The sequence below is a fragment of the Mesoplodon mirus genome (assembly GCF_964341445.2).
Source record: "Mesoplodon mirus genome assembly, chromosome: 1".
NCBI classification, from domain to species: domain Eukaryota; kingdom Metazoa; phylum Chordata; class Mammalia; order Artiodactyla; family Ziphiidae; genus Mesoplodon; species Mesoplodon mirus.
The window spans coordinates 26,585,455-26,611,456 of record NC_138976.1 but is presented as its reverse complement, the minus strand read 5'-3'; the positions used below and the strand labels follow the sequence as shown (position 1 = coordinate 26,611,456).

Sequence of the window (26,002 nt, the reverse complement as noted above, 5' to 3'; positions counted from 1 at the left end):
TGAGGTGGATGGACCTAGAGTCTGTCATACAGAGTGAAGTAAGTCAGAAAGAGACAAATACCGTATGCTAACACATATATATGGAATTTAAGGGGAAAAAATGTCATGAAGAACCTAGGGGTAAGACACGAATAAAGAAACAGACCTACTGGAGAATGGACTTGAGGATATGGGGAGGGGGAAAGGTAAGCTGTGACAAAGCGAGAGAGTGGCATAGACATATATACACTAACGAACGTAAAATAGATAGCTAGTGGGAAGCAGCCACATAGCACAGGGAGATCAGCTCAGTGCTTTGTGACCACCTAGAGGGGTGGGATAGGGAGGGTGGGAGGGAGGGAGACACAAGAGGGAAGAGATATGGGAACATATGTATACATATAACTGACTCACTTTGTTATAAAGCAGAAACTAACACACCACTGTAAAGCAATTATACTCCAATACAGGTGTAAAAAAAAAATGCCATAGTAATTAAGACAGTGTGGTAATGGTGCAAGAACAGACAAATACACCAATGAAACCACCCAGTAACAACCCAAACACATGTGCACTGAATTTATGACAAGGGTGGCAGTGCTAGGAAAAACGATCTTTCCAAAACATGGTGCTTGATTATTCAGGTATCCACATGGAAAAAAATAAAACTGGATACACCACCTCACACCATACACAATAATCAACTAGATGGATTATAGACCTAAATGTGAAAGGCAAAACAATAGAAGAATATCTTCACAATACTGGGGTAGGAAAGACCTCTTAAATGTGGCACAAAAAGCATCAACCATAAAAGACTGATAACCTTAACTATATTAAGTGAACTTCTAGTCATCAAGGGATACAGCCCAGATAGTGAAAAGGTTAACCACTGAGTGTTAGAAGACAATTGCAACACACATACTGATAGCCCTTACAAATCAGTAAGAAAAAGATGGAACAACCTGTAGAAATGTGGGCAAGTACCCTAAATGGGCACATCTCATAAGTAATAGTGTTACTTGATCTCACTAATAATCAGGTAAATGTACATTAAACCATAATTAGTTACCCACCAGAACAGCTAAAATTAAAATCCGACTTCACTAAATATTGGTGAGGATATGGCATCCACGGGAACTCGTGTTTACTGCTGGAAGGGGTGTAAAACTAGTACAGTTATTTTGGAAAATATTGATAGTTTGGCATTATCCACTATAGTTGAAAACAGGATGCCCAATGAACCAGCAGTTCCAGTTCTAGGAATATACTCAACAGAAATATATGTTCATGTGTACCAGTAAACATACAGAAGAATGTTAATAGCATTTGTAACAGAAACTGAAAACAACCCAAACATTAATCAACTGTCGAATGGATATTCCAATGTATTTCATACAATGGAATACATACAACAATGAAAATGAATGAACTAGTGCTATAGGCAATAATGTAGGTAAATTTCAAGCCAAATATAAAGATATATTGTTTAGTTCAATTTGTATGATGTTCAAACCCAGAATAAATTAAACTATAGTCTTAATGACGTATTTTGGTGGTAAAACCATACAGAAGAACTAAGTAGCAGTTAACATACAAATCAAGATGGTGATTACTTTTGCAGGGAGACGTGTTTATAAGTGGGAAGAGGCTATAAGGGGATTCTAGGATGCTGGTAATTGTCTATTTCTTAATCTGAGTAGTGGTTACATGAGTATTCACAGTACAATAACTTGTTCAGGTTTATATTTATGCTTAATGAATTTTTATAGCATGTATATTATATTTCATAATAGAAAGTTACAATAATAGTTTTAGAAATTTTTATTATAATATTTTCCACAAAGTAGCAAAGTGGTGGTCCAACAACAGGGATCTCCAACTATCAAGAAACCAGCTAGAACTTGCCGAGGAAAGCATAATATAAGTCACTAGCATATGAAACATTTCATCTTCCATTAGTTGGAAGAAATAATGAAAGGAACTACTTTTTGGGAATTAATTCTGACACAGAAGCATAAAATACTAAAGTGGAGGGCCTCCCTGGTGGCGCAGTGGTTGAGAGTCCGCCTGCCGATGCAGGGGATACGGGTTCGTGCCCCGGTCTGGGAGGATCCCATATGCCGCGGAGCGGCTGGGCCCGTGAGCCATGGCCGCTGGGCCTGCGCATCCGGAGCCTGTGCTCCGCAACGGGAGAGGCCACAATAGTGAGAGGCCCGCATACCGCAAAAAGAAAAAAAAAAAAAAGAAAAAAAAAAAACTAAAGTGGAAATGAAAACCATGAGAAAGCAACCTTGCCATCTTGGAGTTCATAAGAGTTACAAAAAGGAATACTGGAAACAGTGATACTTTAGGGAAGTGAGTCAAGTTTAGAGAAAATACTTGTATGATGCCATAGCAGAGATTATATTGTAACAGGAAAACATTTTTTAAAAGAGAGTTTCTAAAAAGTAAAAATTCTGACACTATAAAAAAAAGTTAAAAGTTAATCAGATAAGGAAGAAAAGTGACATCTTAAAAAAATCTAATATGATTGGGTAAGGTGTGCTGTAAGTTCAGAATTTTAAGATACTTCTTTAAAAAAAAAAAAGGAATGAAAAGAAAGGCATGTAAACAAGGATGAATACAAAAGACTGATGCGAAACGAGGAGAACCATGTAAGTAAGAGCCCAAAATGAGCAGAGGCTGGCGAAAAATGTTAAGAACAATAAAAAAGATTTTTAAAAATGCATGTAGGGCAAGAGGAACAAGAAAGAAGGTACAGGCCTACTGCTTGGGGCAGATGGTATAATGTTAGCAGACAATACAGAGAAAACAGAACTACTTAACTCCTATTTTGCTTTTGACTTTCCATTAAGAAGAAATATTCAAAATTGAAAGGGGCGTAAGAAACATGCTCAAAGGACACTTGAAACATCTTACTGTAAGGATCTACACGGACTTCATGAAGGAGGTGAGATTTGAGCCACTCCTGATGAATAATACTGAAAAAACAGAACTTACTAAACAGAAAGAATAAATCAGGAAAAGACAGAGGTGGAGTAGAAAGGTAGAAGACTTCTAAATACTGTATTTCATCAATCTGAGGACACAACATCTTTCCCACATTTTAACATCTCTGAAATTGGAATGTATCTTAAAATAGATGGTTAAAAAAAAGCACTGTGCTATACTTAACTGGCAGCACTTTTCTCTCTTAGAGGTACACAAAATACTGGTGTATCTTACAAGTGATGGTAACTTAGATTTAATTTCCTCCCTGAGGTTCTATAGTTCCAATCAGAGTAAAGGCATAGATACTATAGGTATACTCTGCCAATGAGAGTAGAGGCATAGGTACTATACCTATTTTAAAAAGGGGGGGGGATCCTAAATCCTGATTAATCGGCTCACAGATATTTCAAGGCAAAATTTAAGTTTAAATTCCTCTAAAGTCATAATAACCTAAAACAATTTACCTCCTAACAGCATTCACTTTGGAATCTACTCTTCTATCTTCTCTTCTGTTCTCTACCTGGCCTTGCTCCTGTCTAATCTTTTCTTCTTTTTTCCTAACTTTTGTCTACTATCCTCACTTCTCCCTCTCTCCTCCTTGTTCCCTCTCTTTTCTATTGCTTCTCCCTTTAAAATTTTCTTTTAAAAAATTTAAAAGTAGCTCAAGAATTCTATATTTCTCCTAGTAAAATCATGAAAGTCACATTCTACTTCTACCAGTTCCATGTCTGACTTTCTTTGTATTTACACTACCTGTGGAACTAGGATAGACTCTGTAGAGCAGTATCTTTCCAAATGTGGTCTGACATCTACTGAATCAGAATCTTTAAGGTAAGTCCCAGAAATCTGTGTTCTCAGCAAGTTCTGCATCACCACTGTTACAGAGACTAGGCTGACCAAGTTTCTATAAAAGCCAAATTAATGTTCTTCATTGAATTATTACAGTAGTTACCATTTCAACTTTTTCACTGTTTCAAAAGTTGATCACAAAATCTTTCTTATTCCTAATGATTTCTTATCTCAGAGAATAAAACTGTTAAACCTATTCTACTTGTAGTTTCAAAATGTAATAATAGATAGACTTCTGCTTCTGCAGAGTGTGTAGAACAGAGTACTGGAGAGGAGAGAGCTGTACAGAAAGAGAATGCTGGAGATACGCAGAAGGGTAACTCTCAAGTATTTGGCAAAGAACTGATCAGAACATGTATGTGAGGAAACTACTCAAGGCTGGAGAAAAAAATCATCCCAAAAGATTAGAGGGAACAGTGCCCATCACTCATTCAAAGCTGGAAAGAGTGTCTGTTCCCTCCAGCTAAACTGGAAAAACTCTTAATTCATAGGGCATTAGACAGAGCACTCAGAAAGGTTTTTACTTCAGTAGTGGGGAAATAATTAGCCCCAGACAAGCATTGCTCCAATCAAGCTTAATAAACCATAAAAGTGAGGCCCAAAAGGATCAAACTGTTTCCAAGTAACTTAACTATATTCCAGAACAAAGCTCAAGAAGATTTATAGGAATATGAAAATATCTAGCATCCAGCCATGGAAAGGTAACCCAAGCAAAGACCACCAGACATACAAAGAGAGAGGAAAATATGGCTTATAATGAAGACAATAATCGATCAATTGAAACTGACCCAGAATTGACATTGACGTTAGAATTAGCAGAGCATATTAAAACTATTATAATTGTATTCCATATGTTCAAAAAGTTAAGTAGAGACATGGAAGATATTAAAATAAACCCAAATCAAAATTCTAGAGTTGAAAATTACAATATGAGATAAAAAATACACTGAATGGAATAACAGATTAGACATGGCTGCTGCTAAGACTAGTGAACATGAAGGCATAGAAAAAGAAACTATACAAAATGAAACACACAGAGGAAACAGAATCCAAAAGAATTTAAAAGAGCATCAGTGAGCTGTGAGATAACTTCAAGTAGCATAGCATATGTGTAATTAGAGTCCCTGAAGGAGAATAGAGATTGGAGGGGACAGAAATATATTGAAGAAATAATGGCCAAAAATTTTCCTAATTTGATGCAAACTATAAAAGAAGAGATCCAAGAAGCTCAATAAATTTGAAGCACAACAAACATGAAGAAAACTCCACCAAGGCCAATAATAATCAAAGTGCTCAAAACCAGTTATAAAGGGAAAATGTAGAAGTACGCAGAGGAAAAAGACATATTACATACGGAGGAATAAAAATAAGAATAAAACAGATTTCTCATTGGAAATAGTGCAACTGAAAAGACAGTTGAACATCTGTAAAGTACTGAAAGAAAAAATTCAATATGGAATTCTATATACAGAAAAATTCCTTTTGAAAACAGAGGCCAGATGAAGCCTTTTTAGATAGATACACAAAGGAATTTATCAACAGCAGAACTGCACTCTAAGAAATGTTAAAGGAAGTCTTTCAGGCAAAAGGAAAATTACACCACAAGGAAATATGGGCTTACACAAAGGCATTAAGCACACCAAAAATGGAAATGACAGAAGTAAACAGGTAAGATTTTCCCCCTTTAATATCTAAATCACTTGAAAAAGACAACTGTTTAAACATTATTAAGTATATAACACGTGTATAAGTAAAAGATATGACAACAATGGCATAAAGACTGGGAGGGGAGAAGAAGTATATTGTAAATTTCTTAAACATGTGAAATAGTAGAATCTCACTTGAAGATAAACTATAATAAGAGGTATACTATAAACCCTAAAATAACCACTAAAAAAACAAAGAGTTAAAGCCAGCAAAACAAGAAAGAAGACAAAATGGGATAAAAAATACTGAATTAATTCAATATGAAACAGAAACATCATTAGTCAAATGAAAATTAAAACAACAATGAGATACCACTACAGACCTATTAGAATGGCTATAATTAAAAAGGCTAACCATATTAAGTGTTGGCAAGGATATGAAGGAACTGTTGGGAATATAAAATGGTACAATTATTTTGGAAAACAGTTTGGCAGTTCTTAGGTGAAGAATACGACCCAGTCATTCCATTCATAAGTATTTATCCAAGAGAAATGAGATCCTTTTTCCATACAAAGTCTTGTATTCAAATGTTCATAGTAGCCTTATTTGTAGTAGCCAAAAACTGGAAATACCCAAATGTTCATCAACAAACGAATGGATAAACAAACTGTGGTATATCCATACAACAGAGTATCTACTCAACAATAAAAAGCCATGAAATACTGATACACATCACAACATGGATGAACCTCAAAATATACATGCAGAGTGAAAGAAACCAGACAAAAAAGAAGTACATATTGTATGATTCTATTTATATAAAATGCTAGAAAATTCGAACTAATGTATAGTGACAGAAAGCAGGTCAATGGTTGCTTGAGTCGTGAGGGTGTATGTGCATGTGGGAGGATGTGGGAGGGAGAAGACAGAAGGCCGGTTACAAACGGGTATAAGGAAACTTTTGGGGGCAATGGATATATTCATTATCTTGACTGTGGTGATGGGTTCACATTATCTTGATTGTGGTGATGGTGTCATGGTGTATACATATGTCAAAACTTATCGAATTGTATAGTTTATTATATGTCAATTACACCTCAAGAAACCTGTTTGGAAAAAAGCAGAAAGAAAACTGCAAAACAATATCATATATTATTTATATATAGTTATGTGCACAAAAATGATAAATACTTAAAACAGGGGAAAAGATTTCCTTCAGATGCAGACAGGAACAAAGTAAATGGAATCAAGGAAGGGTACACAAGGGACTTCAGTGGTATTTTTAAAGTTTTCTTCCAAAAAAGGGGATGAAACTGTGGCAAAAAATGTTAAGAGTTGACAAAGTTGGGTGATGAGTGTTATATTATTTTTATTATTTCCTACATTTTTGTACATTTGAAGTGTGTGTGTGTGTGTGTGTGTGCATGTGTAATTTTTGAAAAAGGTACTTCAATGTTAAGGTTGTTGTCAGGGTAGTTCCTTATTCCTCTCTCAAGCGTTTAAGTTCAGAACCATTTCCTAGGGCTACAGAGAGTAGGTAAAAATATAACATACTAGGCCCCTGACATTCTACACAAAATTGTCTGTACATGGGTGTTTCTGCATTTTTCTAAAAAGTAGACCCATAGTATCCTGATTATTATATTAGCCACCTACCTGGTATTCTTGCTTCAATCCTTGCTCCCTTAGAATCTATCCTTTTCAAAACAGTCAAGGTCATCTTTTAAATCATATCAGGTTATCATCTGCTCAGGACCTTCCAAAGGTTTTCTATCCAACTTTGTTAGATATCCTGTTAGATATCTAACTTTGTTAGATATCCTTCCGTAATCAGGCCCAGCTGATCTCTCTGACCTCCTCTCCTGTGCTCACAATCAGCCACACTGACCTCCTTATTACTCCCTGAATATGCCACGTATCCTCTCACCTCAGAGTCTTCACACTTGATTTCCCTTCTACCTGGAGAAGTCTATTCCCAATGGTTTATGCCTCCACTTCCTTCAGGTCTTTGCTCAAATGTCATCAGAAACCTTCCATAACCACCCTATATAAAAGAACACTCATCACCTTCTGTGACTCTCTATTCTTTTTAACCTGCTTTTGCTTTTATTTCAAGGTACTTATAGCCATCTAAATATTACATATTTATTTATTTAAAATATATCTGTTTTCTTCACTCCTACCTCCAGAATGTAAGTTCAATGAGAAAAGAATTTTCTTCTGTTTTGCTCACAGCTATATTTCCAGTGTCTAGAATGTGTCTAGGATGTAGTAAATATTCAAATGTTTCTGTTCTTCTAATAATCAGGTCAGAAAGGAAGATATTATGTCAAGTTCTGAAAATCTGCAAAAATATCAAGTTTGATAAATGGCACTATAACCAAGGAAGTTTAGGGAAAAAAAGAAAGTATACCAACTCAGTAATTAAAAAGCTTTGCAGTATGCAACCAGTAAACAGCAAACTATGGCCAAACTTTCAGTAAAGGTGACATCTCTCTCTTTTTAGTTTTGAAACTAAATTTAATAACTAGTTATGGCTTTTTCCCTTCTTCCAGAAATATCCTGAAATTTCTGTCTAAAGATTAAAAGATATGTTTAAATGTATATTTATCCATACTGATAATTGTAAAAAGTAATTATTCTGAGTTAATTAAAATTCTGAAAAATGTTCAATTATGTATTTAATGATTAAAAGAAGAGAGGCTATGCATATATTTGCCTTTGTTAAATATTGATTTAAGGATTTCTAATATGTTTTTACAACATGTAATTTTAAGAGCAAATGTACACAGTAGAAAACATTTGGTATCATAATAATTAATCTAATTTCTTTACAAACACAGAGCACAAGTCCACTGGTAAACATTTAAACAACTTAGAGTAAACACATTCTAGATGTCATACAATTTATCATTAAGGACTCCAGAGTCATAACTATTTAATTAAAATAAATCTGGACTTCTCCTTGCTTGTATTACCTAACTACTACACTAAGGTATTAATAGTAATGACTTCACACTTACTTCAAAATCAGAAGGCACCAAAAAGAATAGATACAGCTTAAAAAATATTAAATGAACCACCAAAAGGAATGAAAACCAAAGGAGAAAAGGGCCTCCATTCATTTACTCAACAAATATCTAATGAAGACCTACAATATAGGTATTAAGCACAGTATTCCTGAGAATATTCCTGGATTGTCTATCCATCTGAGTTAATAGTAAAAATAATTCCAGATTGGATCCCTGCCCTTCCACTTATGAAGGCCTTGTGCTTTAGACAAACACCAAAGTTTCTCTGTTCTTCAGCCTTCTTTTATCTGAAAAATAAGGATAACACTGCCCTAATCTAGCATCCAGATAGCTGGCACTCTTTCACTTACTGGTCTCTATAGAATATTTGACAATTAGTCATATACTGACTTATATTAACATTTTACTAAAGCTTTAAATTATTATTTAAACATTTAACATCTCATGAATTCTCATCTAGGTAAGTTTCTTCAAAGCAGAAACCATGACACATTTTTCAGAATCCTCTATTATCAACTAGTATTATTACCATATGTTAACTGTTTGGGGAGAGGGACAGAGAGAGCTGAGTTTTAAAGAATATGTTTTGTACTTTTCTATGACAAGCCAAAAAAATGGTAAAAAGTGATGCAATTATAATGTGTTTTAAATTAAACTAACAAAAAGCCAAGAATCTTTTTAGCTTGATCTAGCAGTTAAAAATGGGAGTTTCAAATCAAACTTACTCCAATTCCCCTGAGAGGAGCTGTGTAAGCACTTTGCACACATGGTCAACAATCCTTACAATGGTCAACAATCCTTACAACCATCCTGTCATACAGAATGAAATTTTACTTTCAGAAAAAATATATATAAATAGCATTAAGAATTTTTTTGCAGAGGGAGCTGCTGTCATTTATAAGGTCTTTTTTAAAAGATAAATTTGGGGCTTTCCTGGTGCCGCAGTGGTTAAGAATCCGCCTGCCAATGCAGGGGACATGGGTTCGAGCCCTGGTCTGGGAAGATTCCACACGCCACGGAGCAACTAAGCCTGTATGCCCAACTACTGAGCCTGTGCTCTAGCACCCATGAGCCACAACTACTAAGCCCACACGCCACAACTACTGAAGCCCACACGCCTATAGCCCATGATCCACAACAAGAGAAGCCACCACAATGAGAAGCCCATGCACCTCAACGAAGAGTAGCCCTCACTCGCTACAACTAGAGAAAGCCGGAGCACAGCAATGAAGACCCAACGCAGCCAAAAAAAAAAAAAAAAAAAAAAACTCCTTAAAAGATAAATTTGAACAAGTTGCTTTATTAACTGTTTCTTTCAATAACCAGTGAGCCAGATTGAAAAAAAACCATAAAGAATTGAAACAAGAAAGGAAAAATGGGTGATATTGTAAGACAAGAAAAATATCACCCTCCCCCCAAAAACCCTATTAATAGAAGGTGCAAAAGGGATTTAGACCAATTATTAGAAATAATAAGTTTAAAGATAATTGGCCATAAGATCTATATATGAAAACTAACTATATTTCTATATACACCACCAAAAGTTAGAAAACATAATTCAAAAGGACATATTTAACACCTCCCCCAAACACACACACACACACACACAAACCCTAAAACAATAAAGTACTTAAGAACAGATTAATGAAATAGACTGAAATAGAGAAACAAAGTTAAGTGTAAGCCCTGTATTCGTCATCTGTTGCTGCATAACAAATTCCTCCAAAACTTAAAGGCCTAAAACCGCCACTTAGTTCTGCTAATGATTTTGCAGATCAGACATTTAGGAAGTCAGCTGAGGAGTTCTCACTTGGGGTCTCTCATGTGGTTGAGTCAGATGTTGGCTGAAGCTACAGTCATCTGAAGGCTCAACTGCACTGATGTCCAAGATGGCTCACTCATGTGCTGGCACCTGAGGCTGGAAATTTCTGAGCTCAGCTGTGGCTGTGGCTATCTCCCATGTGGGAGTCTTCAGATATTTGGACATTTCACATGATGGCTAAGTTCCCCCAGTGCAAGCATCCTCAGAGAACCAGTGGGATCTATCTGGCCTTTTCTGATCTAGCCTCAGAAGTCTGGTGGCATTACTTCTGCCTCAGCTCAGATTCAAAGGAAGGAGAATTAGACTCCACTGTTGCTACTGTTTGTGGGTAAGTAGCAATGTCATACTGTAGAAGATGATGTAGGATGCAAGATACTTTGCAGGTATCTTTAAAATGTACAATCTACCACAATCTGTATGCAGAAAACTATAAAGATACACAAATAATAAAGAATACATAACCAAGTACAAGAATATCCCATATTCACAGGCAGTAAAACTGGACATTGTAAATTTTTCTCTAAATAGATGGATAAATCTAATGCAATTCCCAAATTTCCAACAAGACTGTGTATGAACTTTGAAAAGCAGATTCCAAATTTTATATGGAAGGCTAAATGGCCAAGAATTGCCAAAACACTCCTGAAAAGGTAGAATAAGGTAATTGTATTATCCAACTAGATATCAAGCCTTATCATAAGACTTTCTTAATTAACATATTGTGGACCTTGGTGGAGAAATAGACAAATTGACCAGTGGAATAGAAGAGAAAGACTGGAGACACACTTATGCATATATGGAATTGTGATATGTAAATAACACTGCAGAAATCAGTTAATAATGAGAGACAACTAGTTTTCCAAAAGAAATAAAACAAAATTTTATTTATATCTATCTCATACCATCAATACCAGATGGATTAACAACTTAACTGTTAAAAGCAAAACATTTAAAACATTCAACAGAAAATATAGGGAAATTATCTTCTTGATCTTAGGATACAGAACATTCTTTGAACAAGATACCAACAGCATGAACCACAAGAGAAAACACTGATAAATTAGATAAAGACTGACACATTTAAATTAAGAACCCCTTTTCAACAAAGACACTATACCAAAAGTAAAAAGTTACTCCTTACTATACAAATAATGATAAATCTAGAAAATTTATAGTAACTGTTCATGAAATTGTCTAAAAATAAGTTTTACACAAACTAGCAAAGAACAAGCCTATACAAAAAATTCAAGGCAGATATGAATAAAGCTAAGCAAATACCTACATCTAACAACAGTTTCGATCTCATTATTTTAATGGCACACACGAAGCTTTTATGCCAGATGGAGATCAATAATGTAAATATATATATATATTTTTAAATCAGTAAACAAACACTTTGACCATACCACTGTCTCAAGAAAATCATAAGGGATTTTTAATGACATGTTAAACAGTGAAGATGGTAAGAAATGAAAGTCATAATAATCTCATTGACATTAACATGTACAGTACCATTTAATAAACTCTGCATCTTGCTGAGCACCTGGTACCGTGACATACACAATTAGTGGAGACATAGTCCCTGATCTTTAGGGCTATAATCTAGGTAGCAAGAAATAAAATACACATATAGAGAGGCAAGTCAAATTTCCACCTAAGTCTCAAATCAATCTTTTTTTCTCTATCTTCACCATCTCCGTAACCACTCCTAAATGATCTTTTGCATTCATTTCATTCTCTCCCAGTCTATTCACTATACTGCAGCTATAATAACCTTTTGAAATGTAAGAGGACCAGAGATGCATTTTTCGGTGAAAAAGACTATAGACTCACAAACACAAGAGAGGACCTTCAAGATGGCAGAGAGGAGTAAGACGTGGAGATCACCTTCCTCCCACAAATACATCAAAAATACAACTACATATGGAACAACTCCTACAGAACACCTACTGAACACTGGCAGAAGACCTCAGATTTCCCAAAAGACAAGAAACTCCCCAGGCACCTGGCCATGTGGCTGACAGGGTCTTGGTGCTCTGGCCGGATGTCAGGCCTCAGGCTCTGAGGTGGGAGAGCCGAGTTCAGGACACTGGACCACCAGAGACCTCCGAGCCCCATGTAATATCAAACAGCAAGAGCTCTCCCAGAGATCTTCATCTTAACACTAAGACCCAGCTCCACTCAACGACCCGCAAGCTCCAGTGCTGAACATCCCATGCCAAACAATTATCAAGGCAGGAACACAACCCCACCCATTAGCAGAGAGGCTGCCTAAAATCATAATAAGTTCATAGACACACCAAAACACACCACCAGACATGGTCCTGCCCACCAGAAAGGCAAGATCCAGCCTCATCTACCAGAACACAGGCAGCAGGCCCCTCCACCAGGAAGCCTACACAACCCACTGAACCAACCTTACCCACTGGAGGCAGACACCAAAAACAACAGGAACTGTGAACCTGCAGCCTGAGAAAAGGAGACCCCAAACACAGCAAGTAAACCAAAATGAGAAGACAGAGAAATACACAGCAGATGAAGAAGCAAAGTAAAAACCCACCAGACCAAACAAATGAAGAGCAAATAGGTAGTCTACCTGAAAAAGATTTCAGAGTAATGAGAGTAAAGCTGATCCAAAATCCTGGAAATAGAATAGAGAAAATACAAGAAATGTTTAAAAGGACCTAGAAGAACTAAACAGCAAACAATGATGAACAACACAATAAATGAAATTTAAAATTCTCTAGAAGGAATCAATAGCAGAATAACTGAGGCAGAAGAACGGATAAGTGACCTGGAAGATAAAATAGTGGAATAAACTGCCACAGAACAGAATAAAGAAAAAAGAATGAAAAGAATTGAGGACAGTCTGAGAGACATCTGGGACAACATTAAACACACCAACATTCGAATTATAGGGGTCCCAGAAGAAGAAGAGAAAAAGAAAGGGACTGAGAAATATTTGAAGAGATTATACTTGAAAACTGCCCTAATATGGGAAAGGGAATAGTCAATCAAGTCCAGGAAGTGCAGAGAGTCCCATACAAGATAAATCCAAGGAGAAACACGCCAAGACACATATTAATCAAACTATCAAAAATTAAATACAAAGAAAACATATTAAAAGCAGCAAGGAAAAGCAACAAATAACATACAAGGGAATCCCCATAAGGTTAATAGTTGATCTTTCAGCAGAAACTCTGCAAGCCAGAAAGGACTGGCAAGACATATTTAAAGTGATGAAAGGGAAAAAGCTACAACCAAGATAACTCTACCCAGCAAGGATCTCATTCAGATTTGACGGAGAAATTAAAACGTTAACAGACAAGCAAAAGCTAAGAGAATTCAGCAGCACCAGACCAACTCTACAGCAAATGCTAAAGGAACTTCTCTAGGCAGGAAACACAAGAGAAGGAAAACACCTACAATAACAAACCCAAAACAATTAAGAAAATGGTAATAGGAACATACATATCAATTATTACCTTAAATGTAAATGGATTAAATGCTCCAACCAGAAGACACACAGTGGCTGAATGGATACAAAAACAGGACCTGTATATATGATGTCTACAAGAGACCCACTTCAGACCTAGGGACATATACAGACTGAAAGTGAGGTGATGGAAAAGATATTCCATGCAAATGGAAATCAAAACAAAGCTGGAGTAGCAATTCTCGTATCAGACAAAATAGACTTTAAAATAAAGACTATTACAAGAGACAAAGAAGGACACTACAGAATGATCAAGGGATCAATCCAAGAAGATATAACAATGGTAAATACTTATGCACCCAACATAGGAGCACCTCAATACATAAGGCGAATACTAACAGCCATAAAAGGGGAAATCGACAGTAACACAATAATAGGGGACTTTAAGATCCCACTTTCACCAATGGACAGATCATCCAAAATGAAAATAATAAGGAAACACAGGCTTTAAATGATACATTAAACACGATGGACTTAATTGATATTTATAGGACATTCTCAAGTGCTCATGGAACACTCCCCAGGATAGATCATATCTTGGGTCACAAATCAAGCCTTGGTAAATTTATGAAAATTGAAATCGTATCAAGTATCTTTTCTGCCCACAACGCTATGAGACTAGATAGCAATTACAGGAAAAAAAAAAAACTGTAAAAAGTACAAACACATGGAGGCTAAACAATACACTACTAAATAACCAAGAGATCACTGAAGAAATCAAAAAATACCTAGAGGGGCTTCCCTGGTGGCACAGTGGTTAAGAATCCGCCTGCCATTGCAGGGGACACGGGTTCGAGCCCTGCTCCGGGAAGATTCCCACATGCTGCGGAGCAACTAAGCCCGTGCGCCACAACTACTGAGCCTGCGCTCTAGAGCTCATAAGGCACAACTACTGAAGCCCCTGCACCTAGAGCCTGTGCTCTGCAACAAGAGAAGCCACCACAATGAGAAGCCTGCACACTGCAACAAAGAGTAGACCCCATTCACCGCAACTTGAGAAAGCCTGCGCGCAGCAACAAAGAACCAACACAGCCAAAAAAAAAAAAAAAAAAAAAAACCTAGAAACAAATGACAATGAAAACACGACAACCCAAAACCTATGGGATACAGCAAAAGCAGTTCTAAGACAGAATTTAGAGCAATACAATCTTACCTCAAGAAACAAGAAACATCCAAATAAACAAACTAACCTTACACCTAAAGCAATTAGAGAAAGAAGAATAAAAAAAACCCAAAGTCAGCAGAAGGAAAGAAATCATAAAGATCAGAGCAGAAATAAATGAAAAAGAAATGAAGGAAACAATAGCAAAGATCAATAAAACTAAAAGCTGGTTCTTTGAGAAGATAAACAAAACTGATAAACCATTGTCCAGACTCATCAAGAAAAAAAGGGAGAAGACAAATCAACAGAATTAGAAGGGAAAAACAAAAAGTAACAACTGACACTGCAGAAATACAAAGGATCATGAGAGATTACTACAAGCAACTATATGCCAGACAACCTGGAAGAAACAGACAAATTCTTAGAAAAGCACAACCTTCTGAGACTGAACCAGGAACAAATAGAAAATATAAACAGACCAATCACAAGCACTGAAGTTGAAACTGTGATTTAAAATCTTCCAACAAACAAAAGCCCAGGACCAGATGGATTCACAGGCGAATTCTATCAAACATTTATAGAGAAGAGCTAACACCTATCCTTCTCAAACTCTTCCAAAATATCAGAGGGAAGAACACTCCCAAACTCATTCTATGAGGGCACCATCACCCTGCTACCAAAACCAGACAAAGATGTCACAAAAAAAGAAAACTACAGGCCAATATCACTGATGAATATACATGCAAAAATCCTCAACAAAATACTAGCAAACAGAATCCAACAGCACATTAAAAGGATCATACACCATGATCAAGTGGGGTTTATTCCAGGAATGCAAGGATTCTTCAGTATACACAAATCAATCAGTGTGATACACCACGTTAACAAAACTGAATGATAAAAACCATATGATCGGGCTTCCCTGGTGACGCAGTGGTTGAGAGTCTGCCTGCCGATGCAGGGGACGCGGGTTCGTGCCCCAGTCCGGGAAGATCTCACGTGCAGCGGAGCGGCTGAGCCCGTGAGCCATGGCCGCTGGGCCTGTGCGTCCGGAGCCTGTGCTCCACAACGGGAGAGGCCACAACAGTGAGAGGCCCGCGTACCGCAAAAAAAACAAAAAAAACAAAAAAAAACATATGATCATCTCAATAGACGCAGGAAAAGCTTTCAATAAAATTCAACACCCATTTGTGATAAAAACCCTCCAGAAAGTAGGCATAGAGGGAACTTATCTCAACATAATAAAGGGTGTATATGACAAACCCACAGCCAACATCATTCTCAGTGGTGAAAAACTGAAACCATTTCCACCAAAATCAGGAAAAAGACAAGGCTGCCCACTCTCACCACTATTATTCAACATAGTTTTGGAAGTTTTAGCCACAGCAATCAGAGAAGAAAAAGAAATAAAAGGAATCCAAATTGGAAAAGAAGAAGTAAAACTGTCACTGTTTGCTGATGACGTGATACTACACATAGAGAATCCTAAAGATACTACCAGAAAACTACTATAACTAATAGGTGAATTTGGTAAAGTAGCAGGATACGAAATTAAGGCACAGAAATCTCTTGCACTCCTATACACTAATGATGAGAAATCTGAAAGAGAAATTAAGGAAACACTCCCATTTACCACTGTAACAAAAAGAATAAAATACCTAGGAATAAACCTACCTAAGGAGATAAAAGACCTGTATGCAGAAAACTATAAGACACTGATGAAAGAAATTAAAGATGATACAAACAGATGGAGAGATATACCATGTTTTTGGATTGGAAGAATCAACATTATGAAAATGAATATACTACCCAAAGCAATCTACAGATTCAATGCAATCCCTATCAAACTACCACTGGCATTTTTCACAGAACTAGAACAAAAAATTTCACAATTTGTATGGAAACACTAAAGACCCCAAATAGTCAAAGCAATCTTGAGAAAGAAAAACGGAGCTGGAGGAATCAGGGTCCCTGACTTCAGACTACTACAAAGCTACAGTAATCAAGACTGTATGGTACTGGCACAAAAACAGAAATACAGACCAATGGAACAGGATAGAAAGCCCAGAGGTAAACCCACGTACATATGGTCATCTTATCTTGGATAAACAAGGCAAGAATATACAATGCAGAAAAGACAGCCTCTTCAATAAGTGGTGCTGGGGAAACTGGACAGCTACATGTAAAAGAATGAAATTAGAACACTCTGTAACACCATACACAAAAATAAACTCCAAATGGATTAAAGACCTAAATGTAAGGCCAGACACTATAAAACTCTTAGAGGAAAACATAGGCAGAACACTCTACGACATAAATCACAGCAAGATCCTTTTTGACCCACCTCCTAGAGAAATGGAAATACAAACAAAAATAAACAAATGGGACCTAATGAAACTTCAAAGCTTTTGTACAGCCAAGGAAACTACAAACAAGATGAAAAGACAACCCTCAGAATGGGAGAAAATATTTGCAAATGAAGCAACTGACAAAGGATTAATCTCCAAAATATTCAAGCAGGTCATGCAGCTGAATATCAGAAAAACAAACTACCCAATCCAAAAATGGGCAGAAGACTTAAATAGACATTTCTCCAAAGAAGATATACAGATTGCCAAGAAACACATGAAAGGATGCTCAACATCACGAATCATTAGAGAAATGCAAATCAAAACTACAATGAGGGGCTTCCCTGGTGGCGCAGTGGTTGAGAGTCTGCCTGCCGATGCAGGGGACACGGGTTCGTGCCCTGGTCCGGGAGGGTCCCACGTGCCGCAGAGCGGCTGGGCCCGTGAGCCATGGCCGCTGGGCCTGCACGTCCGGAGCCTGGGCTCCGCAACGGGAGAGGCCACAACAGTGAGAGGCCCGCGTATTGCAAAAAAAAAAAAAAAAAAAAAAAAAAAAACTACAATGAGGTATATTTATACAATCCAGTTGTAATTCTCACAGCAGTCAGAATGGCCATCATCAAAAAATCTACAAACAATAAATGCTGGAGAGGGTGTGGAGAAAAGGGAACCCTCTTGCACTGTTGGTGGGAATGTAAAGTAATACACTCACTATGGAGAATAGTATGGAGGTTCCTTAAAAAACTAAAAACAGAACTACCATACAACCAAGCAATCTCACTACTGGGCATATACCCTGAGAAAACCGTAATTCAAAAACAGTCATGTACTACAGTGTTCATTGCAGCTCTATTTACAATAGCCAGGTCATGGAAGCAACCTAAGTGTCCATCAACAGATGAATGGAAAAAGAAGATGTGGCACATATATACAATAGAGTATTACTCAGCCATAAGAAGAAATGAAATTGAGTTATTTGTAGTGAGGTGGACGGACCTAGAGTCTGTCATACAGAGTGAAGTAAGTCAGAAGGAGAAAAACAAATACCGTATGCTAGCACATATATATGGAATATATATGGAATCTAACACATATATGCTAACACATATAAATGGTTCTGAAGAACCTAGGGGCAGGACAGGAATAAAGACACAGACTTAGAGAATGGACTTGCAGACATGGAGAGGGAAGGGTAAGCTTGGCCGAAGTGAGAGAGTGGCATTGACATGTATACAGTACCAAATGTAAAAGAGATAGCTAGTGGGAAGCAGCCACATAGCACAGGGAGATCAGCTCCATGCTTTGTGGAGCACAGGGAGGGTGGAAGGGAGATGCAAGAGGGAGGGGATTTGGGGATATATGTATACATATAGCTGATTCACTTTGTTATACAGCAGAAACTAACACAACATTGTAAAGCAACTATACTCCAATAAAGATGTATTAAAAAAAAAAAGAAACACTAGGCACAGGACTGAAAAATGGAATTCATATGAAAGACTGTACTAAACAATGAAAGCACAGGAGCCTTCATCTAAGCTGCTTCTATAATTAGGAAATAAGTGCCTACTTACCCTGGGGGAAAATGAGGATTCTTCTTTGGAAAACTAAACCAGAACCACCTCTAGATACTGACACTTGGAGGTTGCTCCAAGGAAATTGACAGCCTACCAAAGCACCTTTGGTGAAGTCCACCAGGAGACAAGCAATCAGCTTTTTAGTGTCTCAGAAAAGCAGGAAATATTTTTATGTCCAAAGATAAAGTGCTACGAAAAATAAGAAGAAAAGAAAAAGCTCTTGGAAAATAAATATTGTAATAGAAATAAAGAATTCAGTAGAAAGAATTGAAAATAAAGCTGAGGAAATCTCTCAGAAAATAGAACAGAAAATTAGACTAGCAATCCAAGAGTCTTCCATCCAACAGAATAGGGATCAGCAAACTTTTTCTTCAAAGGGCCAGACAGTAGATAGTTTAGGCTTTGCAGACCATATGGTCTCTTGTTGCAAACAAACAACTCTGCTGTTGTACTATGAAAGCAGCCAAAGACAGTACATAAACAAATGGGGCAGACAGCAGGCAAGATGTGGCCTGTGAGCTATAGTTTGCTGACCCTTGCAATAAAAGAATTTAAAAAAGAGAGAGAGAGAATAACAAAAAACAAAGAGGAATAAATCATCAAATAAATTATTTAAGAAAATTCCCAGAACTAAAACCATGAGTTTTTAGATTGAAAGGGTCCAACACAAAGCACATCATATTATCAAACTTCAGAACACCAGGATAAACAGATCACAAAAGTTCCCAAAGAGAAAAAAAAATTGGTCTTATACAAAGATAAGGAAACTAGATGATATCTGCTTTTTTAAGAGCAACACTAAACTAGAAAGCCTAGAAAGCCTTCAATATTGAAAGAGAATTCTATACCTACTCAAAGTAGCAATCACATGTGAGGGGAGAATAAAGGTGTTTATCAGACACATAATAAATTAAAAATTTACCTCTAAGGTACCCTTACTTGAAAGCTATTGAAAGATGTATTCCAACAAAATAACAGAGTAAGCCCAAAATAAAGAAGACATGATAGCCAGGAAAAACAGGAATCCCACACACGAGGAGTGGAGGGAAGTCCTAGAACAACAGCTGTGCAACAAGCCTAGAAAGTGAGTCCAGATTGGAATTGGAGGAAGAAGGGCTTCAGGGAGGAGTCTTTAGGATAAAGAATGGAAGTGATGTATTTGAACACATGAAAAATATTGACAGCATGTGGCAGAAATGTGGAGCACTTAAAAAAAATTAACTAAAAATACATAAAAACCCCGGCAATATAAAAAAGTGAGAAAAGTATTAACTCCAAAGAAGCAAAAGGACAGCTAACATCATAGTTAACAGTAAAAAGAGGAAACCATTTCCTCTAAGGTTAGGAACAAGACAAGGATGTCCACTCTTAGCACTTTTATTCAACATAGTATTGGAAGTCCTAGCCACAGCAATCAGACAAGAAAAAGAAATAAAAGGAATCCAAACTGAAAAGGAAAAAGTAAAACTGTCACTATTTGCAGGTGACATGATACTACACACAGAAAATCCTAAACACGCCACCAGCAAATTACCAGAGCTCAATGAATTTGGTAAAGTTGCAGGATGCAAAATTAGTATATAGAAATCTGTTGCATTTCTATATACTAACAACAAACTATCAGAAAGAGAAATTAAGGAAACAATTCCACTCACCACTGCATCGAAAAGAATAAAACACCTAGGGATAAACCTACCTAAGGTGGTAAAAGATCTGTACTAAGAAAACTATAAGGTACTAATGAAAGAAACTGAAGATGATACAAACAAATGGAAAGATATACCATGTACATGGACTGGAAGAGTTAATATTGTTAAAATGACCATACTAGCCAAGGCAATCTACAGATTCGGTGCAATCCCTATCAAGATACCAAGGGCATTTTTTGCAGTACTAGAACAAATAATTTTAAAATTTGTATGCAAACACAAAAGGCTCCAAAAAGCCAAAACAATCCTGAGAAAGAACAGAGCTGGAGGAATCATGCTCCCTGACTTCAGGCTATACTCCAAAGCTACAGTAATCAAAACAGTACGGTACTGGCACAAAAACAGACATTTAGATCAATGGAACAGAGAGCCCAGAAATAAACCCACACACTCGTGGTCAATGAATCCACAACAATGGAGGCAAGAATATACAATGGAGAAAAACAGCCTCTTCAATAAATGGTGCTGGGAAAACTGGACAACTACATGTAAAAGAATGACATCAAAACATTCTCTAACACCATATACAAAAATAAACTCAAAATGGATTAAAGACCTAAATGTAAGACCAGAAACCATAAGACTCCTAGAAAAAAACATAGGCAGAACACTCTGACATAAATCATAGCAATATTTTTTTGGATCTGTCTCCTAAAGAAAAGGAAATAAAAGCAAAAATTAAAAAATGGGACCTAATTAAACTTAAAAGCTTTTGCACAGCAAAAGAAACCATTGGCAAAATGAAAAGACAACCTACTTAATGGGAGAAAATATTTGCTAATGATATAACCAATAAGGAGTTTATATCCAAAATGTGATAAACAGCTCATACAACTCAACATCAAAAAACCCCCAAACACCTCAATTAAGAAATGGGCGGAAGACCTAAATAGACATTTTTCCAAAGAAGACATACAGATGGCCAACAGGCACATGAAAAGATGCTAAACACTGTTAATCATCAGAGAAATGCAAATTAAAACTACAATGAGATATCATCTCACACCTGCCAGATGGCTATCATCAAAAAGACCACAAATAAATGCTGGTAAAGATGTGGGGAAAAGGGAACCCTCATACACTGTTAGTGGGAATGTAAACTAGCATGGTCACTGTGGAAAACTGTACAGCAGTTTCTCAAAAATCTAAAAATAAAACTACCATATTACCCAGCAATTCTACTCCTGGGTATATGTCCAAAAAAATCCAAAAACACTAATTCAGAAAGATACATGCACCCCAATGTTCATATCAGCATTATTTACAATAGCCAAGATATGGAAGCAACCTAAGTGTCCATGAACTGATGAATGGATAAAGAAGATGTGGTATACACACACACACACACACACACACACACACACACAAACACACACTGGAATACTACTCGGCCATAAAAAAGAATGAAATTTTGCCATTTGCAACAACATGGATAGACTTAGAGGGTATAAGTGAAACAAGTCAAAAGACAGAGAAAGACAAATACTGTATGATATCACTTATATGTAGAATCTAAAAAATAAAACAAACTAGTGAATATAACAATAAGGAAACAGACTCACAGATATAGAGAACAAACTGATGGTTACCAGTGGGGAGAGGGAAAGGTGGTGGAGCAAGATAGGGGTAGGGGACTAAGAGGTACAAACTGTTATGTATAAAATAAGCAAGCTACAAGGATAAATATATCCTTGCACAACACGAAATATAGCCAATATTTTATAACTATAAATGGAGTATAACCTTTAAAAATTGTGAATCACTATGTTGTACACCTATAACTCATATAATATTGTACATCAACTATATCTCAATTAAAAACAAAAAACACTAAACACATTTAAAAAGTCATTAGAGTGAAAGTGACACTTTAAGGGAAAAAAAGCAAAAGGCTGTACTGTATGTCACTATTTGGCTTAGCAAGAAACAATACCTTTATAATCAAAATAATGAGATATTGATCACTAATTTAACCAGCAATTATAATATATGTAATTATAGGGGGGAAAGGAATTAGGAGAGTAGGGTGGAAAGCTAGATCTGCATCTCCTATAGCAAGAAGTGAAGAGACTATGCCTAAACCTGATTAATGAAGAAATACCAGTCTACACATGGTATTTAGGAATAAAGAGCTAAATACCAGGGAAAATGGCCAAAAGGATTTAAAGTAGTCTCCTAAAAGTAGGACTTGGAGATGGAGAAGGGTAGGGTTCTATAAGGCTTTTAATTTTACTTGGCTGTTAACTATGTAAATATATGACTTTCAAAAAGTAATTTAAAATAATTAAAATTTATTACAAAGCCAAAAGCTAGCAAAAAAATATTTGCAACACTACATTATTGCAACAATCTTATAAACAGAAGACCAATATCTTAAAATTATAAGGAACTCTGACAAAAGACAACAACATAATATAATATATGCAAGGGACATGAACAGGCAATCCACGCAAAAAACATTACTATCCAAGGTGCATTTAAAAAACTTTCACCCTTCAAAGCAATAAAAGAAAAAATCCAGATTAAAACAACAAAGCAGTGTTATTTTAACCTACTAATTAGCAAAAATCTGAGGAATGAGTAATACTAGTGTTGTAAAATGCATTCATTGTGAAAGTGTAAGTTGATGTATCATTTCTGGAGAAAATTTTGGTGATATGAATCAAAATCTTAAAAATATGTATGACATCTGATTCAATAATTCCTGCTAAAAATGCATCCTTAAGGAAATTGTTACAAATACATATAAAAGGATTCAGCTACAAGGGTATATAAATTTTAGCAAAATTTCCTTAAGACTGTCTTTTTCATACTGATTTACCTGAAACAATAAAATAGCCTTACCTGAACTGTACGTCCTGCATTGATATGCTCTTCATGCAACTTGTCCCAGATTCTGCACCTCTGATACTATACGAAAGAAAGGGGAAAGGTACTGAATTTTTTTTTATCACTAAGTGATTATTCCCAATTTACCTCAAAAATCCCCACTCACCCACCCACACTTAAACATAACAGCTAAAAAAGCTACTGACTTAGTAGTGGAAATTAACTGTCCAAAGTCCATACAATAGGAAGTTTTCAAAAACATTACACACAAAATTCTGGTAAATGGTAAAAACAAACAAAAATCACTAAATACTCTTTATTTTACTGAAAAAGATTATGTATTTTGTCTATAATGCACAATCTTAGGAGGTGAAAAAAGTGAGAATGTAAAAGAGTGTGAAAAATGAAAAGATTAACAGCATTCATCAGATATTCCTACTATATATGAAGACTTTGAAATGTTTGTTAATGATAGAGTCAAGCATTGAAAACTAAAATCTGATTTGAGAAAAAGTAACATGGATACTACAGACTAGAAAGTATATAAAAATGAGAATAAACATTTAATATATATGTCTTAATTTTTACCAAAGTAATGTTTAGTTTTCAGAGTTCATCCAAGAAACTTAATGAGCATGATAATGGAAAATTTGACAGGAAAATGTGATAACATTATGACGGAATACTTGTATAAAATATAAACACCACCAAATGTCACACATTATTTTTGGTTGAAATAAAAAACCCAAATAATTAAGATGTTAGCAGATGTGAATAATGACATTAAACACATTTTTGGTATAACCCCCACACACACACTACTTTGAAAGCACAGAAACATGAAAATGCCCCATATGCACATGGAAGGAACGTAGAGCTCTAAAATTTTTTCTAGGGTATTTTTATATTCCCTATTCTGCATATTCTTTAAATTTGGTAGTGAATAATGCAGCAAAAAACTCTTGATACTCCTGAATTTTTGTTTTTTATATCATCTAAGAACTAAACAATAGCCATTAAGCTTAAAAATAACTAGACTATGGAGAACAATATGGAGGTTCCTTAAAAAACTAAAAATAGAACTACCATATGACCGAGCAATCCCACTACTGGGCATATACCCTGAGAAAACCATAATTCAAAAAGACACATGCACCCCAATGTTCACTGCAGCACTATTTACCATAGCCAGGACATGGAAGCAACCTAAATGCCCATCAACAGATGAATGGATAAAGAAGACATGGTACATATATACAATGGAATATTACTCAGCCATAAAAAGGAGTGAAATTGGGTCATTTGTAGAGATGTAGATGGGCCTAGAGACTACATCTACAGAGTGAAATAAGTCAGAAAGAGAAAAACAAACATTGTGTATTAATGCATATATGTGGAATCTAGAAAAATGGTATAGATGATCTTATTTGCAAAGCAGAAATAGAGACACAGATGTACAGAACAAACATATGGACACCAAGGGGGAAGGAGGGTGGGATGAATTGGGAGATTGAGATTGACATATATATGCTATTGAAACTATGTATAAAACAGATAACTAGTGAAAACCTACTGTACAGCACAAGGAACTCTACTCAGTGCTCTGTGTGGTGACCTAAATGGGAAGGAAATCAAAAAAGAGCAGATATATGTGTATGTATAGCTGAGTCACTTTGCTGTACAGTAGAAACTGACACAACACTGTAAAGCAACTATACTCCAATAAAAATAAATAGACTATATTGAGAATATATTTACCAAACATAAACTTAAAACCACTATGCCATCAAATAAATTTAAAACCACTATCAAACTACTTTTGCTTCTAAGAAAAATTTAATTGATGCCATCAGACCCAGTATAAATGCTCCTTTAGTGTTATATTAACAAGAAGAATGTAAGCCAAAGATACATGTCTGAAAATAAGCGACTTTAAAATTTATTACTTAATACTAATCTGTCATGACATTTTAAGAAAAATTAATGTTAAGGAAACAGTTCAAAGTCCAGAGAGGTCAGGGTTGCAAGAATCGTGGAGCAGAGTCCCAGAGAGGAAAAAGCTGCATGTGAGGAGATAACTGAAAATGAGAGGACTATACTGAGACAGAGCTCCAGAGATCTGCAGGGTTTTCCTTTTGAGGCTTCAGCTGAGAACAGATCAGCACATGCACATAAGCAAACTACCTGAAGTCAGAAAAAGAACCACTGGAAAAGACCAGGTAAACTAATCCCCCAAAATCACACAAGGCCAGAAACAGTTCATGTGACCACAAGTCAGACTGGAAAAATCTCTCAACACACTAGACATCAGGTGGAGTACTCCAAAGCACTGTCCTACGTGGGGAAAAATTAGGCCTGGAATAAAGGCTATTCTGATCCTATGCAAGCTTAAAAGAGCCTCAAAAGGATCAAGCTGTTCCCAAGTAACTTAAATGTGTCTCAGAATAAATAAAGCTCAAAAGTACTCAAAGTAATTTAAAAATATTCAGTATCCAACAAGTTCAGAATGTCTGGCATCCAATAAACAATTACCATGCATGCAAAAAAGCAGGAAAATATGATCTGCAATGAGAAAAACCAATCACTAGAAACAGATTCAGATATGATAGATAATGGAA

The 26,002-nt window shown here is 36.1% G+C and overlaps 1 protein-coding gene across 4 annotated transcripts in view; it reads right to left on the bottom strand.

Moving 5' to 3' along the window:
- Window positions 1-26,002, bottom strand: part of STX17 (syntaxin 17) — an 85,348-nt gene that overhangs the window by 40,367 nt on the left and 18,979 nt on the right. For all 4 annotated transcript variants that reach the window (XM_082619737.1, XM_082619736.1, XM_082619735.1 and 1 more), the window contains exon 3: window positions 23,400-23,465. In XM_082619737.1, coding sequence (XP_082475863.1) covers window positions 23,400-23,465 — 66 coding nt within the window. The remainder of the gene's footprint in view (window positions 1-23,399; window positions 23,466-26,002) is intronic.